Raw genomic sequence first — 27,881 nt, forward strand, 5'->3', positions numbered from 1 at the left:
CTATTAGTTATGAAATTTAGTTCATGCGTCCGAGTATCAACTCGGGGTGGGTTTTTCCCTCGCTTATCAAAAGTGGGTTAAATTCTCCGCAAGCTTTTACAAATATAAGCACAGATTTTATAGCAAATTAATTTCTACTCGGTTGACCTTTATTTATCAAACTAATTCAAACATGTAGAATTTAAAAAGGTGAGAAATGTAGGAAACGTTTCATTAAATTCAACTTATATCCCATAGAAATTAATATTTTTGAGGAGAAAAAAATAGTGGAAAGAACTCTAAGGGTTCATGAAAGGGTAAGATAGGGTGCATAAAATATAGTTTATGTCTCCAACAGGGTTGCAAGTATGTGTAGAAAAAGGATGATACAAAGTTGACCTTATAAAAAAGTAAGAGGTTATATGAGATTGTGGGTCATCCTAATCATCCCAAGCTGTGTTGGATTAAGAAGTTTGATATTTTATGTGCAAAAAAATGAGGTAAGCCAAAGCATAATAATATTCAATTATTGTGTATTGGGAGTTTGATTGAAGAATTAGAATCGGAGGAAGTAGGGGACAATAACTTCACACCACATTGCCACTTCATAGACTTGGAATATGCACTAAATGTTATTTTCTACGTGATAAAAGTGTTGATTTGACATGACGTGATCGAGAATATTTAAATTATATTGTATTGTTTATTACATCTACACTTTTGAAGGGATATTAGGAATTGAATCTTATTAATAAAGATTATTTAATGACCCAAAAGCATAATTTACGGTTGTGTAATACACGACGGGACTTTTCACGGTTCAAACCACAAGGTGCGGCGAAACTTGATTCTCCATATCTAACTTTTGTTCTAACTTCAATCTCTCCTTATAATGTCAACGCACACTCCATTATAAATAGGTGAGGTGATGAGCAGGTAGGCATAAGAACACAGGGTGCTTGTTTGGTGGATTGATACTCACAAAGGAAAGAAAGGAGTTGAATTGAGTAGCGAAGATGAGCGGCGTTGAGGGGTCTCCAGGGAGCTCCATGCATGGGGTGACAGGGAGAGAGCAAACCTTTGCGTTCTCCGTGGCATCCCCAATTGTCCCAACCGACACAACAGCTAAATTTGCATTACCAGTGGACTCCGAGCACAAGGCCAAGGTGTTCAAGCTCTTCTCCTTCGCCAACCCCCACATGAGAACCTTCCACCTTTCTTGGATTTCCTTCTTCACTTGCTTCGTCTCCACCTTCGCCGCCGCCCCTCTTGTCCCCATCATCCGTGATAACCTCAACCTCACCAAAGTCGACATTGGCAACGCCGGCGTCACCTCCGTCTCCGGCAGCATCTTCTCTCGTCTTGTCATGGGCGCCGTCTGCGACCTTCTCGGCCCTCGCTACGGCTGCGCCTTTCTCATCATGCTCTCCGCCCCCACCGTCTTCTGCATGTCCTTCGTCTCCGATGCCGCCGGCTACATCGCCGTCCGCTTCATGATCGGCTTCTCCCTCGCCACCTTCGTCTCCTGCCAGTACTGGATGAGCACCATGTTCAACAGCCAGATCATCGGCCTCGTCAATGGCACCGCCGCCGGGTGGGGCAACATGGGCGGAGGAGCCACCCAGCTCATCATGCCCTTGCTCTACGATATCATCAAGAGAGCCGGCGCTACTCCCTTCACTGCCTGGCGGATTGCCTTCTTCATCCCTGGCTGGCTTCATGTCATCATGGGCATCTTGGTTCTCACTCTCGGCCAGGACTTGCCCGATGGCAACCTTAGCAGCCTTCAGAAGAAGGGCGACGTTACCAAAGATAAGTTCTCCAAGGTCCTATGGTATGCCATCACCAACTATCGAACTTGGATCTTCGTCCTCCTCTACGGCTACTCCATGGGCGTCGAGCTCTCCACCGACAACGTCATTGCCGAGTATTTCTACGACAGGTAAATAGCCCCTCAAAATCAAACCATTCTATTCCGTCTTACTTATAAACTCATGGTCAACCCCTTAATCTTAATTAATTAATGTTTGTTCTTATATCATGGTAACAGGTTTGATCTAAAGCTGCAGACGGCCGGGATCATCGCAGCGACGTTCGGAATGGCGAATCTAGTGGCTCGGCCGTTCGGAGGGTATGCGTCGGACTTTGCGGCGCGATACTTCGGGATGAGGGGAAGGCTGTGGACTCTATGGATCCTGCAGACATTCGGGGGAGTGTTCTGCATGTGGCTTGGGAAGGCGGACAAGCTCCCAACAGCCATAGCGGCAATGATATTGTTCTCAATAGGAGCACAGGCTGCGTGTGGAGCCACATTTGGGGTCATTCCCTTCATTTCTAGGCGGTCTCTAGGGATCATATCAGGGCTGACTGGAGCAGGAGGGAACTTCGGGTCTGGTTTGACTCAGTTAGTGTTCTTCTCAACCACCAAATACTCCACAGATAAAGGGCTGTTCTTGATGGGGATAATGATTGTGTGTTGCACTCTTCCAGTCACTTTGGTTCACTTCCCTCAATGGGGAAGCATGTTCTTACCCCCAACCAAACACCTTGAAAAATCCACTGAGGAATTCTATTACGGCGCTGAATGGACTGAGGATGAAAAGAAGAAGGGTTTGCACCAACAAAGCATCAAGTTCGCTGAGAACAGCCGCTCCGAACGTGGAAGGCGCGTTGGCTCAGCCCCAACCCCACCAAACACCACTCCTTCCCATGTTTGAACAATCAAACAACTTCCCTCAACTCCCAACTTGGCTATCACAATATATCTATTTTACTATTTCCTTCTCAAATGGATCCATTGGGGAGTTTTTTAGTATATTCTGTGAATCTTCTTTGTACCAAAAAAGAGTTATGAAATGAGTATTATAATGACAATTGGGATGCACCTTCTCTCAATGGCGTTTTGTGATTGGATCCAATTTAATAAAAGTTAAATGGAGTTTTTGGTGATATCATTATGGGAAAAGCTTGACCTGTTCCTGCTTTTGAGACATAATTGGATTGGGACATTCATATTATGATATCAAAGTCAAGAGGGTGATTCTTCAATTTCATATTCAAGTTATTGGGTTCATCATGTTGATGTGCTAAGTGCACCAACTTGTGTGGCTAATTGACAATATAGGATTGCTTGTAGGGATTGGGATGTGGAAGGTTTCCAACACTTGGGGAAGAAGACTTTTGGAATCTATAGTGTGCAAGCATCTTATTTGGCATTTTGTGCTTGGATTCAACTAAAAGCTTTTTCTTCTTTTTAATATTGGAATTTGATTGCTTCGATGATATAATCATCTACGGAAAGTTGACTTATTCATTCCCATTTTTGGAGGCTTATAAATTTGAAGTATAGATAATGATTTAAACTAAAGGATGCGTAGATAACAACTAATACACGGTTTTAGAATATTATCGGTTTAAAGTGCATTTGTTAGGGAGAGGTTTCTACACCTGTCTTATAAGGAATGCTTCGCTCCTCTAACCGATGTGGGATCTCATAATCCACCGTTTGAAAGTCTAATTTCACAACCTAACTACGAAAAGAGTAGGTTGTGACCCTCACGTTTCGATAAGAGAAGTGGCGACCTTCAAATGGCACCCATTCGGGCACGTGAGGACCTAGACGAGTGCCATGATGTGATCAAGGAGGATGATGCATCATCTAGCACACCACATAGAGTGGACATTGAAGAGAAGTCGAGACATAAGCAAGATAAGGACATAAGTAGACAAGAGTGGCAAAGATAGGCTTGTTGAAGGGACAAGTAGAGCCCCGAGCCTTAACCTCAAAAGTTGGGGTTCTAGAAGGAATTTGGGCATGCAATTTTGGAGTTCAGTCCGTCCATATGAAATATGAATGCTCGCCGAATTTGGTGTCAATTGGACATCGGATGGACGCTCCACGGCACCATATGACCGCTCGCCAAAATCAAGTCTATGTGTGGAGTATTGAAAATGACTCAAAATCTACTATAGGGGGAAACATGGTGTCAGCTCTCCACCACCCCTTGACCCTGTGGCCTAAGCGAGCTACCTTGTAGCACATGCGTGTGTCACAGTGTGGGCAAGCATGTCGAGACGAGTGCCTTGGACGACTTCCTTTAAAAATGAGTTTTTCAAGGACAATACTGGGCGATACGGGTGTGTCGGTATTGCTCTCCAGCTTGCGTATCGAGGGTTGAATTATACGCCCGCTATCTGGTACGATATCTGTAAATGACATGGCATGGGCATGAGAGGGCTAATGCCTTGATAGAACTCGGATGGATGGATGTTCAAGACGTCCCGATGAGATGAGCGACACGCGGGCCTGTTCTCGATGACATGATCGAGTGAGTTATGATGATCGACGACACCCCGAGACTTGGGATGGGGTCAAGACATATGGGTCATGTCGATTGGGAATCAAGATGACCAGATAAGATGCTATGTCGTATTGAGAGACCTTGGCCTTGAGTAGAGGCAAGCTCGAGTCGAATGACTTGGCGTGTGTTGTCGAACAAGCTTGGATTTTACATAAGCAATGTTCGGTGGACAAAGACAAACGTCACTTAAGGTTCGATAAAGCCACAAAATCGAGTCAAAAAATATATATGGGGCTTGATTCTCCTTAAGGATGGTCGTGAGCATGTCAAGTTCACGATGCCACTCGGTTGAAAAAGTATGACTGTGATAGTTCATATCAAAGCCAGACTTTGTGTGTCTAATTGGACAAGATAGTCAGAGAAATAAAACTAAGAGTTTTCTTGAAGACCTTGCAAGTGTGTCAAGAGTGTTATAGTGGGATGGACAGTTGCGGTCAGAATTAGAATCAGTTGTGGGTTGAAGCCAAGACTATTCGAAATTCATTAGTGTCGTGTGTCGACACCTTAGTGTGGGGATATCTACCCATCAAGTAAAATCAAGCTCATTTTCCAAGGGTTGTAGTTTCGACGTGGGCAAGATAGAGGAAACAAAAGGTGCACTAGGTCGATGCCTTCTGAAGAACCATTTGCATTAGTGGATACTATCAATGGTTGCAAGCAGAGAAGCCAAGGGTCAAACCAAGACAAGCACCGGCCAAGGACAAGGTTGAGCATAATGCAAGTCCTTATGATGATGGGGATGACTTTGCTATAGAAAGGCGGCTGAGTTTAAGTGGGGGAGAGCCTGGGTGAATGGGTTTCTCACCCTGTGAAGGTGCTCCAAAGTGCGAGCATGCGTGTATTCTTTAAGTTACCGCCTTGTGCCTAAGGTGGGTGATTCCCGAAGAGTTGTCAAGACTAGTATCTAGTTGAGAAGTGAGTATAAGTTAGAAGTTGGCATAGAGAAAAGCCGCAGCAAGACCAGAAAGTGTCAAAGCAGCGTTGCCACATGAAGGTGGCTAGTTAATAGTTGGCTGAAGTGTAGTGCCATCTCGAGGTTGCTTATAAGCTTTCAAACATCGCTACTGTAAGAGTTGGTGCCACGATGAGTAAATACCGTGGTTGGCTTGCGAGCCTCACCCCGAGGGGTGCACCATTGTGTACGACTCAGAGAATACGACGAGTGTGGCCAGAGTGGCCAAAGCTTTGAGTGCGCCCCTCTTAGCCTAAGCGAGGATATGCCAAAGCTAACTAGTTTTCGTGGTTTGTCTAGTGAATCTCAGGTCAAGTTCGCAGAAGGTCGAGTGAGGCCCAAAAAGAGGATAGCCACAACCATAGTGCAGTTGTTTTGTCATGCTTATGTTGCGAGTCTCAAATACTGAGGAAAGGTTCGTTATTGGGATAACTCATAAATAGTGTGCAGTTTCAGTACTCAATCTGAAGCACATATTTTCAACGGGTATGTCAGTAGCAAGTCCAAAGTTGGATCGTCATCGAAAACAATTTTGAGATTAAGTGGGGGAGAGTGTTACAATCCAAAGAGTGGTTGTGCCCCCAAGTAAGTCATCGAGGACAATGACTAGTTTAAGTGAGAGAGAATGTCACAACCTAACTATGAAAAGAGGGCCTAGAAGACTGCCATAATTCATCCGAGAAGGATGGTGCATCATCTAACACACCACATAGAGTGGACACTAAAGAAAAGTCGAGACATAAGCAAGATAAGGACAACAAATAGACAAGAATGACAAAGATAGGCTTGTTGAAGAGCCGAGTAGGGCCCTAGGCCTTAACCTCAAAAGTCGAGGTTCCGAAAAGAATTTGAGCATGTGGTTCTGGAGTTAATTTCTTCTATATGAAATATGAATGCTTGCCAAATTTGGTGTCAATTGGAGATCGAATAGACGCTCCACAATATTGTATGACAATTCGCTAAAATCATGTCTACGCGTGGAGTATTGAAAATGACTCAAAATGTACTATATAGGGAGGCATGATGTGATTTCTCAACCACCCTAGGGCCCTGCAACCTAAGCGAGTTACCTTGTGGCACATGCGAGTGTTATAGTGTGGGCGAGCATGCTGAGACGAGTGTCATGGGTGACTTCCTTTCAAATGAGTTTTTCAAAGATAATACCGGACAGCACAGATGTGGCAATATTGCTCCCTAGCCCGCATGTCAGAGGTTGAATTATATATCCACTATCCGATACGATATCTGTAAATGACATGACATGGACACGGAAGGGCCAATGCCCCAATAGAACTTGGATGGATAGATGTTCGAGATGTCCCAATGAGATGAGCGACATGCAGACTCATTCTCAATGGCATGACCGAGTGAGTTAGGATGACCGACAACACCCGAGACTTGGGATGACATCAAGACATATGGGCCATGTCGATTGGGAATCAAGATGGCGAGATGAGATGTGATGTCATATTGAGAGACCTTGTCCCTGACTAGAGACAAGGTTGAACCAAATGACTCGACCTAGTGTAAAGACAAGTTGGTTGTGTTGTAGACGATTGAACATGCACATGAGGCGGCGTGTGTGGTCAAATAAGCTTAGATTTTGCACAAGCGATGTTCGGTTGGTGAAGACAAACCTCACCTAAGGTCCGATGAAGCCACAAAGTGGGGGTGAAAATAAATATGGGGTTTGATTCCCCTTAAGGTTGGTCGTGAGTGTGTTGAGATCATGACGCTGCATGGTTGAAAAGGTATGACCATGACACTCAACGTCTTCGCTGGTAAGCCGTTGGGTTAGCTTACAGCTAGCACATATTGTCCATTTAGCCCGTTACGTATCGCCGTCAGCTTCACAATTTTAAAACGCGTCTAATTAGGGAGAGATTTCCACACTCATATAAACAATGTTGGACCTCACAAATTTGGTGTTGATTTGTGCCTAATTTCTATTGGGTTCGGTTCCTATGAATAACACTGATTTGTGAAGCATCCGTCATAATAAGCTCTAGTTACTTTACTTTTAATGTTTTCAAAAGGCCTCATAATAATGAAGATAATGTCTTATACTTATATGCCCACGATCTTTCTCTTACATAGCTAATCAGACGATAAAATGACACGATCTCATTTAAGCCTATTGTTTTTGGTCAACTTGGTATGCATTCAATACCAAACATATTTCAATTATATTTCAAGCTTTTCTCAACTGCTGCGTTCGCCTACCTTACCCTTTCATGAGCTCTTAGGGTTATTGGCAATACTTTTTTAATCCTAAAATAATACACAAATTTGAGGCTTTAATTAGGTATGGGTTGAATTTTAAAACATTTCCTACCTTTTAATATTCTAGGCTCAACAAATAGACCAACATGTGATTGATAGTGATATTATTGCTTTAATTTGGTTATGTATTGTTCACACGACCCGGAATAATTCAAAGGCGATGCCATCTCTATTCATAAAATTTTTAATTTCACTAAATTAGACTTTAAACTTAAATAAAGATTTATTGTCCCGTTGATAATTGTTGGAGAGCTAAAAAAGTTAATTAAAAAGATCATGAGTATATAAGTAAGAGACACTATCTCCACTGACATGAAATATTTTAGGAAAACTAAAAGTGAAGTGAGAGAACTTATGCTCAAAATGGACAATATCATACTATCATAGAAAATTGTTGTGGTCCTATCATCTCAAATTTATGATAACTCATCAACTTCTATTTTTTTTCAATTATAGATAGGGGTGTACACGAACTCGACAACCTGACAACCAGAATCGACCCAACCCGAATTATAGGGGTTGGGTTGGGTTGTGAAGATTTTCGGGTTGAGTTGGGTTACCAATCCAACCAACCTGAACTTTTCGATTGATCCAAAAAAACTCCTTCAACCCAACCCAACATGACCCATGTACACCCCTACATAGGGCTATGAATTGTAAAGAGTTACGTTACTTACTCTTCACTTCTAAGAGTTTAGACTATTCTCACATACAAATACGAGTCATTTTCGCATACTTTACCCTTACTCACATGCTTCTTAGGAAAATTTTCTAAAGATCACCCAACATAGAATTCCTCCCAGAAGAACACGGCTAACTTTGAAGTTTCTATGATTGAGTCTCGAAAAGAAACATACACTTTATTGATATAGGTAGTAACTTCACAATTGTTTAAATCCTTTCTTAATTATCCTATCATCATAATTACTCTCTTTCAAATGTGAACTGGTTCATTCATGTACCCATCCTTTACCTGATGTATTAGTACTGAAATCTAATGAATAGTAGCGATTTTTATTAATAGAATTCTGTAAATAAATTCGAATTTATTATTAGAAAGAGGGTACATGAAAAATAAATAAAATAAACATGACGCCAAGAATGAGACAAACAAAAAATGATATTTTAAGGCATGGAAAAATTCTTGTCTCCAAAGCTTAGGTCACACAATATTAAAATGAAAAGATCAACTTTTAATATTAAAAACAAAAACTTTGGTTGGATCTTTCTCACAAATGGCCATTTTGGATGCCTCCACCGTCGACAGATCCCATGATGCTAAGAAATTCCCCATTGGATTCTATCTGCCCACAAGTCCATACCCTTTTTGTGGGTTTTATGTGGGGGAGGTTTAGTGTGCTTTTTGGTGGATAAAACTGCATTATACATTATAAAATACAGCAATTCTATGGGTATAGATTACCTATATTCATACGAGATCTTTTAGAGAAACACACGTAGAGTTAACATGAACAATGAACCTATTTATTTGTCACTAATGTGGGGTTAGGGTGGATGTAATGACAACAATTAAAATAATAATACTAATAATAATTTTCAACGGGGTCGTTGGAGAATTTCGGCGAGAGTTGGAATTCTCGTTTCCATCTCGACCACGCCCTTCCTTAACTCCACGGCATGCCAAATATGAAGACAAATCAACCCTCAACCTTTGTAGAGGATACATTTTGGGTTTCGTATTTTTGGGAACCTCATAGATTTACATGTTATAAATGTTTACAAGCCATGATATGTCGTGGGAGTGAGAGAGGAGACCAATAAAGAAGAACCGAAGGAAGAATGATGAGAAATAGACGTCGAGTACGATTTTCAGAGGAGAGAGAGAGTCGTCGACGTTTTCGTGAGAAGTCGAGTAAGGAAGACAAAGTCCGTGGAACCCATTATCCTACCATTCTGCCCTCAACCAAATACCCAGACCTGCAATCCAGTATTCCCGCTTGCAGCCCGAAACCAGTACCTACAGCGGCCTAAGACCTACAACAACCCAACATCACGAACCGTGACCCGCACGCCTGCAGCGACCCGTGCCTCAACCCAACTTGGCCTGCACACATGTCAGTGCCCCATTGCGCCACGTGTCGCACCTGCAGCCAGACATCCTTTCGGCTTACACAGCTCGATCAGGTCGGCTTGGCTTCAGCTCGGCTCCACGACTCAAAACGTGCTCCCTTAGCTTGATAAAGAGAAATTGCCAATTTTTCACCGTTATGACCATCCATAGATCTATGATGTTGTCTATATGCCACTCCCATGTGCACCTATTCCTTTGTGTTAGAATGATTTGCACTCCTAATTATATATTTTTAAAATGGCCGATTTCTTATCAAAATTAGCCATAAATAAACTTTAGAAATAACTTACAATGTGCACCATCAATCATGCAATCATGTGTATTTTTATTTTTATCCTTAAATTTTAATTTAGAGACTTTATTAGGTTATATTGATTTCAAAACTAATAGCATGTAACTTATTATTCATTTAAGTGAATGATGTGACAAGTTATGATTAGCCAAAATTCTTATTCAACAAGGAAAAAAAATGGTCATGCCTCGATAAACAACGAAAAATGGTTGCCAATAGCCTGTAATGATAACAATGATAAAGAACTCAACTTACACTACTGACCATCAATTTGCTAAGGTCGAGTTTGTTCATCCTTAGATGATCGTGGTACTTTTATCTATTTTATGACACCCTAACTTCTTTGTCCGTGAGCCACCCTCTTTGGGGTCAGTGAGGAGGACTTAACAATCTCGATAAAAAAAGGTTGGAGATAGTGACTTTATGAAATTCTCTCATTTCTAAAGTAGCAAAAGACGACTCTCCAAAACGCTACAAAGGTGAGGGAATAAGAGTAGTAGTAATCATAGAAACTGTACTAAATAAAAATTAGGCATAAACAAAGACCAAACAAATAATTTAACCTAAACTTAAAACCTTCTATATTAATTATTATCTATACGTCCTTTAGAAGTCATCATCTTTCATATAATATGCTTCAATTTCGTACGCCTTAAAACTAGGAATTATTCAACTTTAAGAAGATGATATCAGCAAAGCAATCACCTTTCAATATTAAAAGGAAGAAAAAACTTTTAGTTGAATCCAAGGCACAAAATATAGATTCTAAAAGTCTTCTCCACAAGTGCTTGGAACCTTTCACAATCTTTCACAGCCCAATACCTATAAGCCACCACATTTAAAACAATATATAAAGTCAATTAGCCACACAACTTGGTGCACTTCAATATGAAATTGCACAAAAACCCTCTGACTTTTATATCATAACATAAATGTCCCATTCCAATTAATATCAAGCTTTCCCCATAATGATATCACCAAAAACTACATTTAATATCAATTTAGATCCAATCACGAAACGCCATTGAGCCATTATAATACTCATTTCATAACTCTTTTTTGGTACAAAGAAGATTCACAGAATATACTAAAAAACTCCCCAATGGATCCATTTGAGAAGGAAATAGTAAATAGATATATTGTGATAGCCAAGTTGGGAGTTGAGGGAAGTTGTTTGATTGTTCAAACATGGGAAGGAGTGGTGTTTGGTGGGGTTGGGGCTGAGCCAACGCGCCTTCCACGTTCGGAGCGGCTGTTCTCAGCGAACTTGATGCTTTGTTGGTGCAAACCCTTCTTCTTTTCATCCTCAGTCCATTCAGCGCCGTAATAGAATTCCTCAGTGGATTTTTCAAGGTGTTTGGTTGGGGGTAAGAACATGCTTCCCCATTGAGGGAAGTGAACCAAAGTGACTGGAAGAGTGCAACACACAATCATTATCCCCATCAAGAACAGCCCTTTATCTGTGGAGTATTTGGTGGTTGAGAAGAACACTAACTGAGTCAAACCAGACCCGAAGTTCCCTCCTGCTCCAGTCAGCCCTGATATGATCCCTAGAGACCGCCTAGAAATGAAGGGAATGACCCCAAATGTGGCTCCACACGCAGCCTGTGCTCCTATTGAGAACAATATCATTGCCGCTATGGCTGTTGGGAGCTTGTCCGCCTTCCCAAGCCACATGCAGAACACTCCCCCGAATGTCTGCAGGATCCATAGAGTCCACAGCCTTCCCCTCATCCCGAAGTATCGCGCCGCAAAGTCCGACGCATACCCTCCGAACGGCCGAGCCACTAGATTCGCCATTCCGAACGTCGCTGCGATGATCCCGGCCGTCTGCAGCTTTAGATCAAACCTGTTACCATGATATAAGAACAAACATTAATTAATTAAGATTAAGGGGTTGACCATGAGTTTATAAGTAAGACAGAATAGAATGGTTTGATTTTGAGGGGCTATTTACCTGTCGTAGAAATACTCGGCAATGACGTTGTCGGTGGAGAGCTCGACGCCCATGGAGTAGCCGTAGAGGAGGACGAAGATCCAAGTTCGATAGTTGGTGATGGCATACCATAGGACCTTGGAGAACTTATCTTTGGTAACGTCGCCCTTCTTCTGAAGGCTGCTAAGGTTGCCATCGGGCAAGTCCTGGCCGAGAGTGAGAACCAAGATGCCCATGATGACATGAAGCCAGCCAGGGATGAAGAAGGCAATCCGCCAGGCAGTGAAGGGAGTAGCGCCGGCTCTCTTGATGATATCGTAGAGCAAGGGCATGATGAGCTGGGTGGCTCCTCCGCCCATGTTGCCCCACCCGGCGGCGGTGCCATTGACGAGGCCGATGATCTGGCTGTTGAACATGGTGCTCATCCAGTACTGGCAGGAGACGAAGGTGGCGAGGGAGAAGCCGATCATGAAGCGGACGGCGATGTAGCCGGCGGCATCGGAGACGAAGGACATGCAGAAGACGGTGGGGGCGGAGAGCATGATGAGAAAGGCGCAGCCGTAGCGAGGGCCGAGAAGGTCGCAGACGGCGCCCATGACAAGACGAGAGAAGATGCTGCCGGAGACGGAGGTGACGCCGGCGTTGCCAATGTCGACTTTGGTGAGGTTGAGGTTATCACGGATGATGGGGACAAGAGGGGCGGCGGCGAAGGTGGAGACGAAGCAAGTGAAGAAGGAAATCCAAGAAAGGTGGAAGGTTCTCATGTGGGGGTTGGCGAAGGAGAAGAGCTTGAACACCTTGGCCTTGTGCTCGGAGTCCACTGGTAATGCAAATTTAGCTGTTGTGTCGGTTGGGACAATTGGGGATGCCACAGAGAACGCAAAGGTTTGCTCTCTCCCTGTCACCCCATGCATGGAGCTCCCTGGAGACCCCTCAACGCCGCTCATCTTCGCTACTCAATTCAACTCCTTTCTTTCCTTTGTGAGTATCAATCCACCAAACAAGCACCCTGTGTTCTTATGCCTACCTGCTCATCACCTCACCTATTTATAATGGCGTAAGATTTGAGGGTAATAAACTAAAGAGTTTAGAAGGGAATATCCAGTTCGCCGCATCTTGGGGTTTGAAAACTGAAAGGACCCATCGTATATCCCAAAGGATGAAGGAGCATAGGAAGAGGAGAAGGGTTCAAAAATATTATAAGTTTGATAACTGCCAACTCAACGTTTGAACTTTGGCTTTACAATTTTTCCCCACCTACAAGGCAAATAGTATAATGTATTAAAATGTGACAATTTTATTTTAAACCATTTTTAATCTCTCACATTTGTTTCCTATTTAATTTTGATTTTAATAAGATTAAAGTTCATTCTAGACTTTATACTTTAATATTCATAGTATTTTGATATATGTGTAAATATAGTGATGGGAAGAAAAATAGAATATGGCATTGTTGAAACCTAGGTTGGTATCATAGGTAGACACCAAGCTGTGTGAGAAATGGGTAGATTGTGTGATCTTACATTGATTGGGATGTGGACACTTCTCCCTCGCATACACATTTTAAAACTTTAAGACTGATGCTGATATGTAACAGACTAATGTGAACAATATTTGTTAGTGTGTTTTAGCTGTTACAAATGGTATCAAAGCCAGACACGAGACGGATCCTTTAATTTCTTTTTATGTGTATAGAACTTGTGTTTGATATAAATATTAGTAGTGTTGGTTGGAAAGAAAAACGAATCTACATTCTTATAAGGGTGTGAAAACCTCTCCCTAATAGACGTGTTTTAAAACCGTGAGGTTGACGACGATATGTAATAGGCAAAAGTGAACAATATTTGCTACCTTTCTTAGCAATATTCTTTTGTTTTTTTTTTTTCTTTATCCAATAGATGAAAGAGTTATTAAAAAGTTCTAAGTTCACCCTTGGAGACCCAAAATTAAAAATATAAGCTCATCTATTAGATTCATGCCCAAGAATCAGATTAGGTTTTGGAATTCGTATGTTTGCGATATTCTACGGCATCACCTGCAAAATGTTTATAGAAAATTTTTTAAGAGGTCAACTCAACACAAAATTACTCCAAGCAGAACACGCTGAACATCTTATAATTAAGCCACCAAAATGGAAAGTGCAACTTGTTGGGATATGCAATAACTCTATTTTCTTTAAGTCATCCCATTCTCAAAATCGATCTCATTTGGATGTGGTCTCATATTATTCATGTATTTCTCTTCTACTCGAGTGTCACATAAATAATTTGCGAGAGTGTTAAGGATATTTAGTAATAAATTATAGTTTACTATATATATTATATTTTATATTTTATTATAAGGCAAATATCGGTATCTTTCCATTTATTGTTATTTCCATTTATTACTATTTCCATATCCTTGTAATTCATTTGATTATAAATAAGATAACTTTCACACCATTTAGGTGTGGTGGATTAATCAAACATTCACAGAGAGTTTAGAGATTTAGTACACTAAAAATCTAAGAATTGAACTTATAATTTAAGAAATATTCTACGAGACCAATATCGTTAAATAATAATAATAATAAAATTAAATTATAATTTTAGTTCGTGTAATAAGATTAAATGTGAAAGAAGTTAAGCTTGTCTACTAATTTGTTGGGTCTCCCTCTTTAGGGTTTCCCATCTCCCTATTAAATTGGGTCACGTCATCACAAGGTCAACCAATATATTGACAACTTGATGGTTGCACATATGAAGGTTTTTATAGAAATAAATAACTGAAATACAATAAATAAAACCTCTGACCATTGGGATCAATTACTATTTTATTTTCTCCTACAACCCAATTGATTGTGAACACATTTTCAACTCTAATTTTGCATATTCCAAGTCAAATCTTATGCTTGTCCAAATCTTTACCCTACTCTAACCTTAACCTAATTTCGTACCAAATTATGACAAAATTATCGATTATGGTTACAAGAAAGTAGGTCGATTTTCAAATTTGTATATGGGGTTATTTAGAACCAACCATTAGAGATGTTAACCGGATGAGGCGGAGATAGAGAAATTATCGTCGTCCCTATCCCTACCTCCTATTTCATTCTCCATTGTTACGAAAATTTTCATTTATGAAAACGGGGATTAGGGTAGGAATTTCTGACAAAGAAATTATCGTCGTCCCTGTTCCTGTAATGATTTTTCCCCATTTTTATGTATATTTTTTAAAAAATATATCCCATTCAAATAATTTTTTTCAGAGATAATTTCTATTTTTCAATATAATTTATATGAAAAATATCTTAATAAATCCAAAAATATTTCATAATATTCTACATAATTTCTAAAAATTCAAATTACAACCGTGAGGATTGAGACAAGAAATTGGGAAGTGTTAGAATTTGTTCCTGCTCTACGGGTCAAATTACTTCCCTAGTAACTATATTATGATAGTTTCATCCAAAAATTTCGGACAAATAACATGTTCAAGTACTCAATCTTACCCAACTATGATGATAGACAATCTAATTAGTAAATCCCGTTTTTATTAAGGCTAATTGGTACCATTTTTTTAACACGAACAACGATTATCTTTTTAACACTTCCCAATTTCTTTGCTTGATGTGTAGAGATAAATTTACCTTATATTGTATACCATACCCTTTCATGAACTCTTAGAGTTGTTTCATCTTTGACGACTTTTAGAGTTTGATGGGATACATGTTGAATTTGTGAACTTTTTGTATAGCATAATATGGTAGGCTCAAGAATTTGATAATTGAATATCGTCCATATATTGAATGATTATTATAAGATCTATTGTTTATAGACTAATCCTACTAGGTTGATAGTGATGTTAGTGTGTCCATTTGGGTTTCGCATTGAATTCATAAAAGGAGATGCAATCTTTACTCATAGCGGCTGTGCGGGAAGAAAGGAAACACGTCACACTTTAGAGCCCAATTGGTAACATAATACATGACATACAATTATAAAATACGACGTGTCATTCATACAACAACCAATCTCCCTTAATGGAAGCTTAAAGTACTTGTTTGAAGTGTCAAACACTTGTGGGAGAGTAAAAATATGGTAGAAAATGGTCTAAAGGTATCCGACTCAAACCAAATCAGGCAACCTTGAGAGTGTTAAAAATAAAAAAAAAATCAAACCTACGTTGGTTCAATCGGCTTCAAAAGGGTCAAAAATATCAAATCCGAGGTGGAAGAGCCAAGAGAGCTAAGAGGCTGAACTGGAGCCATAAAAAATTGTATTCTCTGATTGGTTTCGAATAACTCAAGTGAGATGAAACAAAATAATTGTTGTGACTGAGTAAGCAGAGTTTCAATGACAACCTTCTTATTTTTATTATTTCTTTTTGGTTTTTTTATCATATGTATCCTCTTTTAAAAACAAAAAATCATATTGTATTTAAATATGTACATTATGAATCTCATAAATTGTTTCACATATACTTCATATCAGGATGAGTTTAGTTTTTGTATATGGTTTTAACATAGTTTCATATTATGTTTATATTTCATACATTTAATAGCATATGGTTAGAGTTGAAAAAAAAAATGGTTTGATTTATGTATATGGTTTTAACATGTTAAGTTTATATTTCATACATTTAATAGCATATTGTTATAGTTGAAAAATAAAATATGGTAGGTTTTCTCGAACCAGCTGCACCTAATCAATCCTCTCCAACTTTTCGAGTATTACTATTTGAAGTTCGATTGAAAAGCATTTTTCCAGACATAACTCAACCTATAAAGTTGTTCAATTCAGTTTTAAGTAATATGGAATGATTTTAAATAAAAACTCTAATTTGATAATTATGACATATATGTGGTAGCTATTTTATTATAGTAGAAAAATATAATCGTTACAGAAGTATTATTTCTCCTAAACGTAAAAAATACAATTATTGAAAACATGCCGCATATTGTAAACTAAGCTGGCTTATTTTAGGAATTTTGAAAGCTAAAATAAAAATGCTAAGAAGAATGGTTTGAAACATTTGTAGGCATTAAGACATTAAAAGATTATTCAATAATCAATCAGTTGATGGAGTGGTCTCAATTGGGGCTTGTTTAGCACATATGAGAGAGTTTTGCTTGCTATAAATGGTTGGTTTGACATTTGCACACTCAGACACAATTGGCCCTTCTTTACCACTAAAAGTGAGGTCAATATCAGCAGCTTCCACATCCTTGCATGGATTAATTTTACTTAAAGCATAGAAGTAGATGTGCCCCTAATATTCTTGAAACTAATTTTGCTAATCTTAATTGTTGAAGGACCCGGTTCAAATAAACATTAATTAATATTTTTTCAAAAGATAATTAGTTGGAAACAAATGAGGTTCGATTTTAATACATACCTTTCGGTTGCATTGATTCCATGGACAATATTATTGATCTATGATGATAGGGTTAGTAACATTAACCATTTCAATATCTTCAAAATGCATGTTAGAGGCGGGGTATGAGACAGCAAAATCTAGCCATGATTTGGCCCTGACACCATTTGTTGTACCGGCTAATTTGTATTTCTTCACTGTAACTCCTACCACTTCTTTTTCAGTTTTATACTTGCCCAAGCTGCCTATGCTAATGCCATGTCCCGGTCCGCAAGTAACATCACTAATGGTTATTTTTTTGTTAGTGTATCCTACAGTTATACAATCATCTCCCATTGAGATTACGGTATTGAGAATGTTAATGTCTTCAGAATCACCCAAGTGAATTCCATCGGTGTTGAGACTATGGTCTAGTGCAGTAATTGTCAGGTGGTCGAAGGTAAGATTCTTGCCAGCCAAAACATTGATATGAAAATTCTTGCTATCCAATGAAGTTGTGTCCTTCACTATCGAATTTGTGATGAAATTGAACTTCAAATTCTGCTCATTTTAAACAAACAAAGAAAAGACACTAGGTGTTAAAACATATAATACTAACCCAAATTATGATTTCTTTTTATAATTAAATGAGTATGAGCATTTACCATCGGAAGCTTTTTGCATATCTTCTTTAGGGCAATCATTCTTTTCCCAACCAGCTTTTCCTTGGCCATCGAAAACTCCAGTACCAGACAATTTCAAATGATCGACATATTCCATAACAAGCAACTTGATATGAACCAAGAGACACCAATCATGCAATATTCTTCAATGAAGATGTGAAGAAAATATTGTTGAATTATCAAAAGATATTTCAATTCATGCCACATTGAAGAATAATGAAGTTCCATGTTATAAATTTTTGGTGGATTACAATTTAGAGTACTGTATTTCGTTAATGTATTTTAAGACTTTTTATTTACTTTTAGGTTACAATTATATGGTTAATTATGACCATTAAGTATGAATGTTACAACTCTTGGAAAGCGCTAAATAGTTTCATTTTGAGGCTATATAAAGCCATGTATATTGTATTTGTAAGTAGACTTGGAAAATATAGTAGAAGAAGCATTTGCGGTCTTTTTAGCCAATGACTAAGTTTCTTTGCAATTCTATGTAGTTTAGGTTGCATGTAGAATCATTCAAGCTCGACATGATCAATTTTGCTTGTGGAGTGATTTGAATCTCAATCAAGAGTTCTTGCCTTGAGATATTTGCTCAACTAGAATCATTCAAGCTAGACATGATCGATCTTGCTTGTTGAGTGATTTGAATCTCAAACAATGTTCTTATCTTGAGATATTCCATCAACAAGGTAATCTGAATCCTACTTTCCCTTGTAGTGACTCCTTTTCTTATCATTTGGTATCAGAGCTTCAGGCTCAAGATCAGATATATTTTTCCTTTGCGTTTCTTCTTAATTTGATTTTTATTTATTTTTATCTTTTTAGTTTTTAATCGACCCAGAGTTCAAAATTCAATTTTTTCTCTATTTAAAATTTTGAGAGGTGAGAATGAGAGCTTCATTTGTGTAAATGAGTGTAAAAAGAGTGGCATAAAATTCCTTGAGTGTATACTCGTGAGAGAGGGTTGTGAGTTCCTTCGTATTTCCATAACTTATTTTTTGTAGCAACGTTTCACTAGTAGATTCAAAGACGAATCCTCTTGAAGAAGTAGAGAATGATATGAACCAAAAGACATCAATTATCCAATATTCTTCAATGAATATGTGAAGAAAATATGGTCGAAATTATCAAAAGATATTTCAATTCTTGCCACGTTGAAGAAGAATGAAGTTTCATGTTATAAATTTTGGGTGGATTACAATTTAGAATTATTGTATTTCGTTAATGTATTTTAATTGGAAAATATAGTAAAAGAAGCATTTGTGCTCTTCTTTAGCCAATGGCTAAGTTTCTTTGCAATTCTATGTAGTTTAGGTTGCATGTAGAATCATTCAAGCTCGACATGATCAATCTTGCTTGTGGAGTGATTCGAATCTCAATCAAGTGTTCTTGCCTTGAGATATTTGATCAACAAGAATCATTCAAGCTAGACATGATCGATTTTACTTGTGGAGTGATTCGAAACTCAAACAATGTTATTGTCTTGAGATATTCGATCAACAAAGTAATCCGCATCTTACTCCCCTTGTAGTAGTTCTTTATCTTATCATTTGGTATCCGAGCTTCAGGCTCAAGATCGGATATATGTTTTCTTTGCTTTCTTTTCAATTTGTTTTTATCTTCATAGTTTTTAATCGACCCAAAATAAAAAAAAATCCAATTTGGGCTCTACTAAAAAATTTGAGAGGTGAGAATGAGAGCTTCATTTGTGTAAATGAGTGTAAAAAGAGTGGCCTAAAATTTCTTGAGTGTATACTCGTGAGAGAGGGTTGTGAGGTCCTTCGTATTTCTATAACTTATTTTTTGCAGCAACGTTTCACATATAGTTTTGAGGACGAATCCTCTTGAAGAAGTGGAGAATGATATGAACCAAGAGACATCAATCATACAATATTCTTCAATGAAGATGTGAAGAAAATATGAATTACTCCACAAGCAAGATCGATCATGTCTAGCTTGAAAGATTCTAGTTGATCAAATATCTCAAGACAAGAACACTTGATTGATCACTCCACAAGCAAGATTGATCATGTTGAGCTTGAATGATTCTAGTTGATCAAATATCTCAAGACAAGAACACTTGATTGATCACTCCACAAGCAAGATTGATCATGTTGAGCTTGAATGATTCTACATGCAACATAAACTACAATTGCAAAGAATCATGTTGAGCTTGAATGATTCTACATGCAACATAAACTACAATTGCAAAGAAACTTAGCCACTGGTTAAAGAAGTGCACAAATGCTTCTTTTACTATATTTTCCAAGTTTACTTACCAATACAACCTACATGGCTTTATATAGCCTCAAAATGAAACTATTAAAGTCATTACAAAAGTTGTAACATTCATACTTAATGGTCATAATTAACCATTATGTAATTGTAACCTAAAATAAATAAAAAATCTTAAAATACAATAACTCTAAATTACTACCCACCCAAAATTTATAACAATCAAACTTCATTCTTCTTCAATGTGGCATGAATTGATACATTTTTTGATAATTTTGACCACCTTTTCTTCACATCTTCATTGAAGTATATTGTATGATTGATGTCTTTTGGTTCATTTCATTCTCCACTTCTTCAAGAGGATTCGTCCTCGAATCTATTTGTGAAACTTTGCTGCAAAAAATAAGTTATGGAAATAAAAAGGACCTCACAACACTCTCTCACGTATATACACTCAAGAAATTTTAGGCCACTCTGTTTGCACTCATGTACACAAATGAAGCTCTCATTCTCACCTCCCAAATTTTTTAGTAGAGCCCAGATTGAATTTTTTATTTTGGGTCGATTAAAAACTATGAAGATAAAAACAAATTGAAAAGAAAAGCAAAGGAAACATATATCCGATCTTAAGCCTGAAGCTCTGATACCAAATGATAAAATAAGGAATCACTATAAGGGGAGTAAGACTCGGATTACCTTGTTGATCGAATATCTCAAGGCAAGAACATTGTTTGAGATACGAATCACTCCACAAGAAAGATCGATCATGTCTAGCTTGAATGATTCTAGTTGATCAAATATCTCAAGGCAAGAACACTTGATTGAGATTCAAATCATTCCACAAGCAAGATTGATCATGTCGAGCTTGAATGATTCTACATGCAACCTAAACTACATAGAATTGCAAAGAAACTTAGTTATTGGCTAAAGAAGAGCACAAATGCTTCTTTTACTATATTTTCCAAGTCTACTTACAAATACAACATACATGATTTTATATAGCTTCAAAATGAAACTATTAAAGGCATTCCAAGAGTTGTAACATTCATACTTAATGATCATAATTAATCATTATGTAATTGTAACCTAGAAGTAAATAAAAAGTCTTAAAATACATTAACGAAATACAATAACTCTAAATTGTAATCCACCCAAAATTTATAACATGAAACTTCATTCTTCCTTAATGTGACATGAATTGAAATATCTTTTGATAATTTCAATAATATTTTCTTCACATCTTCATGGAAGAATATTGTATGATTAATGTCTCTTGGTTCATATCACAACCCATCTCCTTACGTGTTGGTAGGAGAAGCTTGTAATGATCCTTCAACTAGAAGCTCAATAGGACTTTTACATGGACCTTTGAGCCTGGATGCACCTAATTGATAAGTTCCTTTTGGAACCAATACTTTACTTGGAGTAGTCGACGCACATGCTTCCTTCCCTGCATCTGCTAAAGCCTGTGAATTCAACCATTTCATTTAAGAAAATATTTTGTACAAAATGAGAATTTTGTTTATCAACTTGAACAAATTTACACGTACTTGAGTAATATCAGCATTAGGTTTTGCACCGAATTTCGTAACATTGAAAACACCACCAGTAGCATCGCCACCGACAGTAGCATCGGACTGACCATTAGATACCAACACTAACAGTAGTGGTATTAATGCCATAAACTTTGATATCAATCCCATCTTTTCTAGTTCACTTGTCTCTTCTACTTTGCCTTATTTTCTTTTGATCAAATTCCCATAAGAATTGATATGAATGCATCCACCAACTCAAACTCTTTTATATACAAACACAAAAATAACAGATTCTTACTCACTAAATTTGTATGTGGTTTAAGGTAGAGCCAGTAATTAGATTTACCTTAAATGTGATGGAGGACTAGTTTTGTTGAACATAATTCCTTCCTTAAATTTCTATACTTGATAATGTACATCCCACAATTTTTCAAACAAATGGACAACAACATAAATTACCCTCGAGTGTTACTCTTTACTTTTCTTACTCCTCTTAGAATCTCATAATTTTTTTTTTTTTTTTGTTATTATCCAAAGAAATATATTAATAAGAATTAATATTTTTGGTTTTATTATTATTAGTGTAAATCAAAATATATCAAAATGATGTGATGAAAAAAGTTTTTCTTTTGTCATTTTTCAGCAATATTGGTCGGTCGAGGCTCGTCCATGTCCAATTGGTCAGTCGGAGCCTATCCATTTCCAATCTTAATGGACAAACAGTTGATCCAATTTTCTCCCAATTCTTCACATGGGTTGTTACGTGATTTGATATAAGAACACTTGCCATATATATATATATATATATATATATTTCACAATTAGCTCCATAGAATTTGTAATCTATTTTCTAAAATTAGCTCTATAATCACCTTCATTTAATGATACTATCAATGGTCATTTGTGTCATATAAATATATAGAATTGTATTTCATTGATATTTTTAAAAGAAAAGAAAAAAAATATTAAGTGATTACAATAGTTAAAATATATTCCCTAACTAATCATTATAGTATATTCTCCCAATTATCTTAATAACAAGGTGAATATCACAACTCCAGCTTTAGGATTTGAATCTTGAATCTGGCCTAAAAAGATAAATATAAAAAATAAATAAATTAAAATATAAAGAATGCAATAAATTTTAAATCAAATACAAACATCACCCTAATTAAATAATGAAATTCGAAGATTGTATTGTTCAAATTTATTACAAATGGAAAATCAGGTTTGAGATACAATTACATAACAAAAAATAAAGGACTTAAAATACAAAGATGGATGGATACTCTAGAACACACCATCTATGATAGCAAAGCTCTAAAACGCTCTCGATCTCTATCGGTAGTGTGAGAACACTTAAAAAAGGGGAGAGGGGTGAGTATAAAAATATTCAGTATGCATTCTTGTAGGCTCTCATTGCATCCTTAACGCAGTAGGTATCTCTACTACTATCTAAGCATTTGGTGAGGCCTCAAAGTTAAAGGTGTTCTCTAAATGTTCAAAAATCCACTCTAAGTTCGAAGGTGGTGGATCACCAATTTTTTTGCATTATGGGTCTATTGGGTAACAAATCTCATCTCTGGGATGGACGATCTTTTATTCAGACTTAAACAACTTGCATAGCGTGAACATTCGATATATTGGGTTGAGGCGCCAGCTCATAAAATCTGTTAGGATATTATGACATCCAGTTGATCTCAACATCATCATCCATAGAAAGTTAGTTGGTAACCCTTCTACATTGGGCCATAGAGTCACTTTGAAACTAAGGGGAGTGACCCCGTGTGTCATCGATCAACACTTTAAGCATCTCCAAACATTTTTTACAACAGTCAAAAGAAACGGTTTAGTTGTGTCTAAACCAAAAATTAAACTTTTTCAAACAAAAATCCGTTTTCTTAGATTTGAAATTCGTTTGGGTTTAATTAAGCTCATTCAAAGATCCATTGAGTTTGCCTCAAACTTTCTAGATCAAATTACAAATAAAACTCAACTCCAAAGATTTTTGGGACACTTAACTTGAGCCCTTACATTTACATGAGCTCTTACATTTACATGAACTCTGTCATCGTAGTTTAATTTACATAAAAAAAAAATACTTAATTTACCCATTACATTCACATTAAGTAAACAAGATAGAAAACCTATAAAGTAAGAAAAGAAATGACAACAAGTTAAGTAAATGTAGGACAACCTATAAAGAAACTAGCACCATAAAAAGAGAAAATAATGTACATTTTCATCGATTATTTTGATGAAAGTAGATAAAGTGAAAAACAATAAAGCAAGAAAGATAAAGGATAAAGAAACAAAGAGGGTAGGAATATGTCATGAGACATATTTCACCCACTATTTTTTTTTTTTTTTTTTTACAAATAATTTAACAACTATTTAGTCCTTTGCAAATGATGATGTTTATTGAGGTGGTTGAGAATCCAAAAATAGATCATTCAGATCATAAATTGTCTTCCTCTTCTTCCTCTATTATAGAAGGAGAAGATGTTGATCGGACCGATGCGGCCTCTTGAAGAAGCTTCTGAAAATCGGCTTCTGAAGTTGTCTGGGCTAATGCAGCAAGTAGCCTAGACTTTGAATTAAGAAACTCGAAGGTCTTCTTCTTGGATAAATCCTGAAGGTGGCCATTCTCAGATAACTAGACCTTTACCGCTTTGATATCTGCGTGGGTATGTATATTTATCCCACCATTTGATTTTGATAGTTTTGAAGACCTGTTTTACTTGGTCTTTAGTTTCTTTTATTTGAAAATTCTAGGTTAAAATCCAAGAAATTTGAAAGTATACACAAAAGCGCACGGTTAATGGAAATGAAGTTTTGAATATATTTTGAATAAAGTAGTGGAACTATTCCTGTATTGAAACTGGAAATATATCTTTGGTTGATCCAAAGATTTTCCACCATTTGATGAACCAAAATGGGGTAATGAATTTTATGAGCATTCTGGCATAATTTAATAAACCATGAGTGCTCGTAATTTTGATACCAAATGACATTGAACCATGCCATCTGATAATCTCTGTATGAGTAAGAATGAGAAACAAACGGTTTTGAAAAAGTCTTTTTCGTGTACGAATCTTGATTCCAGTACGTCGGATTCATGACTTTGAAAATTTTTAATTTTGAGTACGCTATTTTTGAAGGGTCATCGTGACTCAGAATATGAGTAATTTCGACGGACTTTGTGTCGACTAAAATCAATTCATAAAACCTTCTGGTCTTATGAAGATCTTTCTGGATATAAAAGAATCTCGTTGGATAAGCTTTCTTGACGACCTCGCTGATTTTTAGATCGTCGTATTTTGGTTCTACTAGAGCTTCTAGTATATACACAGATTTTTGAAAATAGGTCCTGATTTCAGGAACTGGAGAAAATCGAACGGAAACAACCGTGTCCGAGTAGGTTGAGGGGACAGAAGGTCCCTTTGAAGTGGAAGAGACAATAGGTCTCGATGGAGTCACGGCAGATGGCCATGTTGAAGAGGCAGAAGGCCTCGTCGGAGTGATAACCTCAGCTTGTTTTTGAGAAAGCCTAGTTTTAGATCTGATCACCAACGTGAAACCAGCATCCATTGCGTAGCTGTCGAAAGTCATTGGAGTAGGGGTGTTTGAAGAAGCAATGGGCTTCTTCCCTTTCTCTATCGTTTTCTTTCCGGTCATTGCAGGGTGAAGGAGATCGATTAGAGAGAAGGTTTCTTCGAGAGTAAGAACTCTCTTGAGAGGTAATCAACCAGGGGTTTTCGACCCCTTTTATAGGAAAAATTTGAAAGTCGAAGCAAGATAAAATTGCTTGCCATCTCGTAAAAATTTGTTTAGATACAAGATTATTGACATCTTTTTCTAAGACAAATTTAGATGCCCTAGAATCCGTTTTGATAACAAAGCTTTTGTTAATTAAATCGCTTTGAAATTTCTGTACACAAAGTACTATTGAAAATATCTCCTTTTTAACTGTTGAGTAATTCTTTTTGAGTAGAATTCCATTTCCCGAATGAAAGCGGACAATGAATTTTTTCTTGTCAAGGGACTGTTTCAGGATTCCTCCATATCCAATATTGGATGCATCGGTCTCCACTATTAAACTAGCCCTTGGGGTTATCAATGATAAACACGGAATTGATTTGACAAGAGATTTGATTTTTTGGACTGTTTTGGTGTGTTCTTGTGTACAGGGCTTTGGATTCTTTTTGAACCTTTCAAAAAGTGGCTTGAAAATGGGTTTGATATTTTGGAGGAAATCAGACACGTAATTGAGACATCCCAAAATCTTTGTAGTTAGGTTTTATCTGTAATTTAATCCGAAAAGTTTGAGGCAAACTCAATGGATCTTTGAATGGGCTTAATTAAACCCAAATGAATTTCAAATCCAAGAAAACGGATTTTTGTTTGAAAAAATCCAAGAAAATGTTTGGAGATGCTTAAAGTGTTGATCGATGTTTTGAGAAAAAATCAGAACATTGTCAATGTAAACAATTGAAAAGTCGTGAAAAGGATTGAAAATATCATTTATAATTTTTTGAAATTCGGATGGAGCGTTTTTTAGCCCAAATGGCATAACGTTCCATTCGTATTGTCCGAAAAGGACATTGTAAGCTGTTTTGTACTTGTCTTTTTCTGAAATCTGGATTTGCCAAAATCTTGATTTCATATCAAATTTTGAAAATACTTTTGCATTTGAAATTCTTTGCATTAAATCTGATTTATTTGGAATTGGATATCTAATCCATTCCAAAACTTTATTTAAGGGTTTGTAGTTTATTACCAGTCGCGGGACTCCACGTTCCTTTTCTGCTTGATTGTTGACGAAGAAAGCCGCGCATGACCAGGGACTCTTTGATGGCCTAATAAGACCCTTCTGCAAAAGATCATCAATTCTGCTTTGCAGAATGTTAGCAATTCTTTATTCATTTGAATAGGTCGGGCCTTCGTAGGGATATTTTTCTCCTCGAAGTTTTTGTCATAAGGAAGATTAACTATATGTTGCTTCCTATTGCAAAAAGCATTAAGGATAGTTGAATAAACTTCCCTTTCTATTTGATCTTGTAATGTTTTGATTTTAGACTGGACAGTCTTAGTTTGAAGTTGTTCTTCTATTCTTTTGAACTAAATCTCTTCTTTCAGAAAAGAGATTTGTTTTCTTTGTAATTTAATATATTTATAGATTGAATAATTGTATTCTTTTGAAGGTTATTTATCTCGCTAATCTTTATAGGGGAAAGGAAATTAAATTTTATCTTTTTTCCTAAGGCTTTTGACTCTAATCCATTAGTTATTTTGAAAGAGTATAATTGAGTAATGAAAGAGTACCTAGGATTAACTCTTGTCCTAAGTCCTTTACTAATAGGAAGGAATTTACGAAGCAAATTCCATCCTTGCAAACATGAACTTTTGATAATTTGTAATTGATTTTGAGTTTGCCGTTGTTTGCACCTCTAAGGCCCTCAGTAGTTTTTTCAAAATACTTCGTAGGTATTAGGCCTTCTTGAATGCAATTTTGATTGGCTCATGTATCTATGAGATCCTTTAATGTGGTTTTGAAATCATAAATTTTTAGGGTAACGAGAGCGTGCCATTTTTGATATTGAGAAGTGGTGATGACTCCTACAAAGGAACTTTGAAAATCATCTTCGTCCAGGTTCGGTTGGGTCGTTTCCCTTTGTTCGGGCAGCCTTTCCTGAAGTTTGAGAATTTCTTAGCGAAGCATATAAGATTTTGACCTGGTTTCAGATCTTAATGCTTGTACTTCTTGTTTGAGATTATTAATCTCTCTTTGTAGGTCTTGAGTAGTGAGTTCTCTCGGTTTTTCAAACCTTTGGAGACCTGATTGAAGTCTGTAGGAATTTCTTTCTTCCCTTTCAGGTGGCTTAGAGATTGTCATGGCATCTCTAAGTCATTGAGCAATTTTCGGTTGAATTTCTAGATCTTGAACTTTTTCTACTACCTCGAGTAGAATTTCTTGATCCTTTGTAAGGACATTTATGCAACCTTCGCACGTCCTTTTTCCTTCTTGTTCTGATTCGTATGTGTGCTAGAATATGAATCAGATTCTTCTTGAAGTTCGAGTATATCTCTCTCGCTGGATTGTTCTGAGTGGGTAAGAACTAGTCATAATAGCTGATCCTTCAGCTCTTGATCAATATCCAACTCATTGATCTTTCCTTCAATCGGACATTTATTA

The 27,881-nt window shown here is 37.3% G+C and overlaps 2 protein-coding genes and 1 pseudogene across 2 annotated transcripts; 1 reads left to right on the forward strand and 2 right to left on the reverse strand.

Annotated features, from left to right (window-relative positions):
• Window positions 1-883: 883 nt before the first annotated feature.
• LOC111469357 (high affinity nitrate transporter 2.4-like) lies at window positions 884-2,870 on the forward strand. Its single transcript, XM_023114596.1, has 2 exons — window positions 884-1,921; window positions 2,030-2,870. The coding sequence occupies exons 1-2, from the start codon at window positions 996-998 to the stop codon at window positions 2,694-2,696; spliced, it is 1,593 nt and encodes a 530-aa protein (XP_022970364.1). The 5' UTR covers window positions 884-995; the 3' UTR covers window positions 2,697-2,870.
• An 8,029-nt stretch (window positions 2,871-10,899) lies between these two features.
• On the reverse strand, window positions 10,900-12,935 carry LOC111469292 (high affinity nitrate transporter 2.4-like). The gene is made up of 2 exons (XM_023114511.1): window positions 11,917-12,935; window positions 10,900-11,808 (listed from the first exon to the last, which is right to left on the reverse strand). The coding sequence occupies exons 1-2, from the start codon at window positions 12,840-12,842 to the stop codon at window positions 11,142-11,144; spliced, it is 1,593 nt and encodes a 530-aa protein (XP_022970279.1). The 5' UTR covers window positions 12,843-12,935; the 3' UTR covers window positions 10,900-11,141.
• Window positions 12,936-16,944: 4,009 nt separating this feature from the next.
• Window positions 16,945-21,879, reverse strand: LOC111469293 (annotated as a pseudogene).
• Between the last annotated feature and the right edge of the window lie 6,002 nt (window positions 21,880-27,881).

The sequence above is a fragment of the Cucurbita maxima genome, unplaced genomic scaffold, assembly GCF_002738345.1.
Source record: "Cucurbita maxima cultivar Rimu unplaced genomic scaffold, Cmax_1.0 Cma_Scf00039, whole genome shotgun sequence".
In the NCBI taxonomy this organism is placed as follows: domain Eukaryota; kingdom Viridiplantae; phylum Streptophyta; class Magnoliopsida; order Cucurbitales; family Cucurbitaceae; genus Cucurbita; species Cucurbita maxima.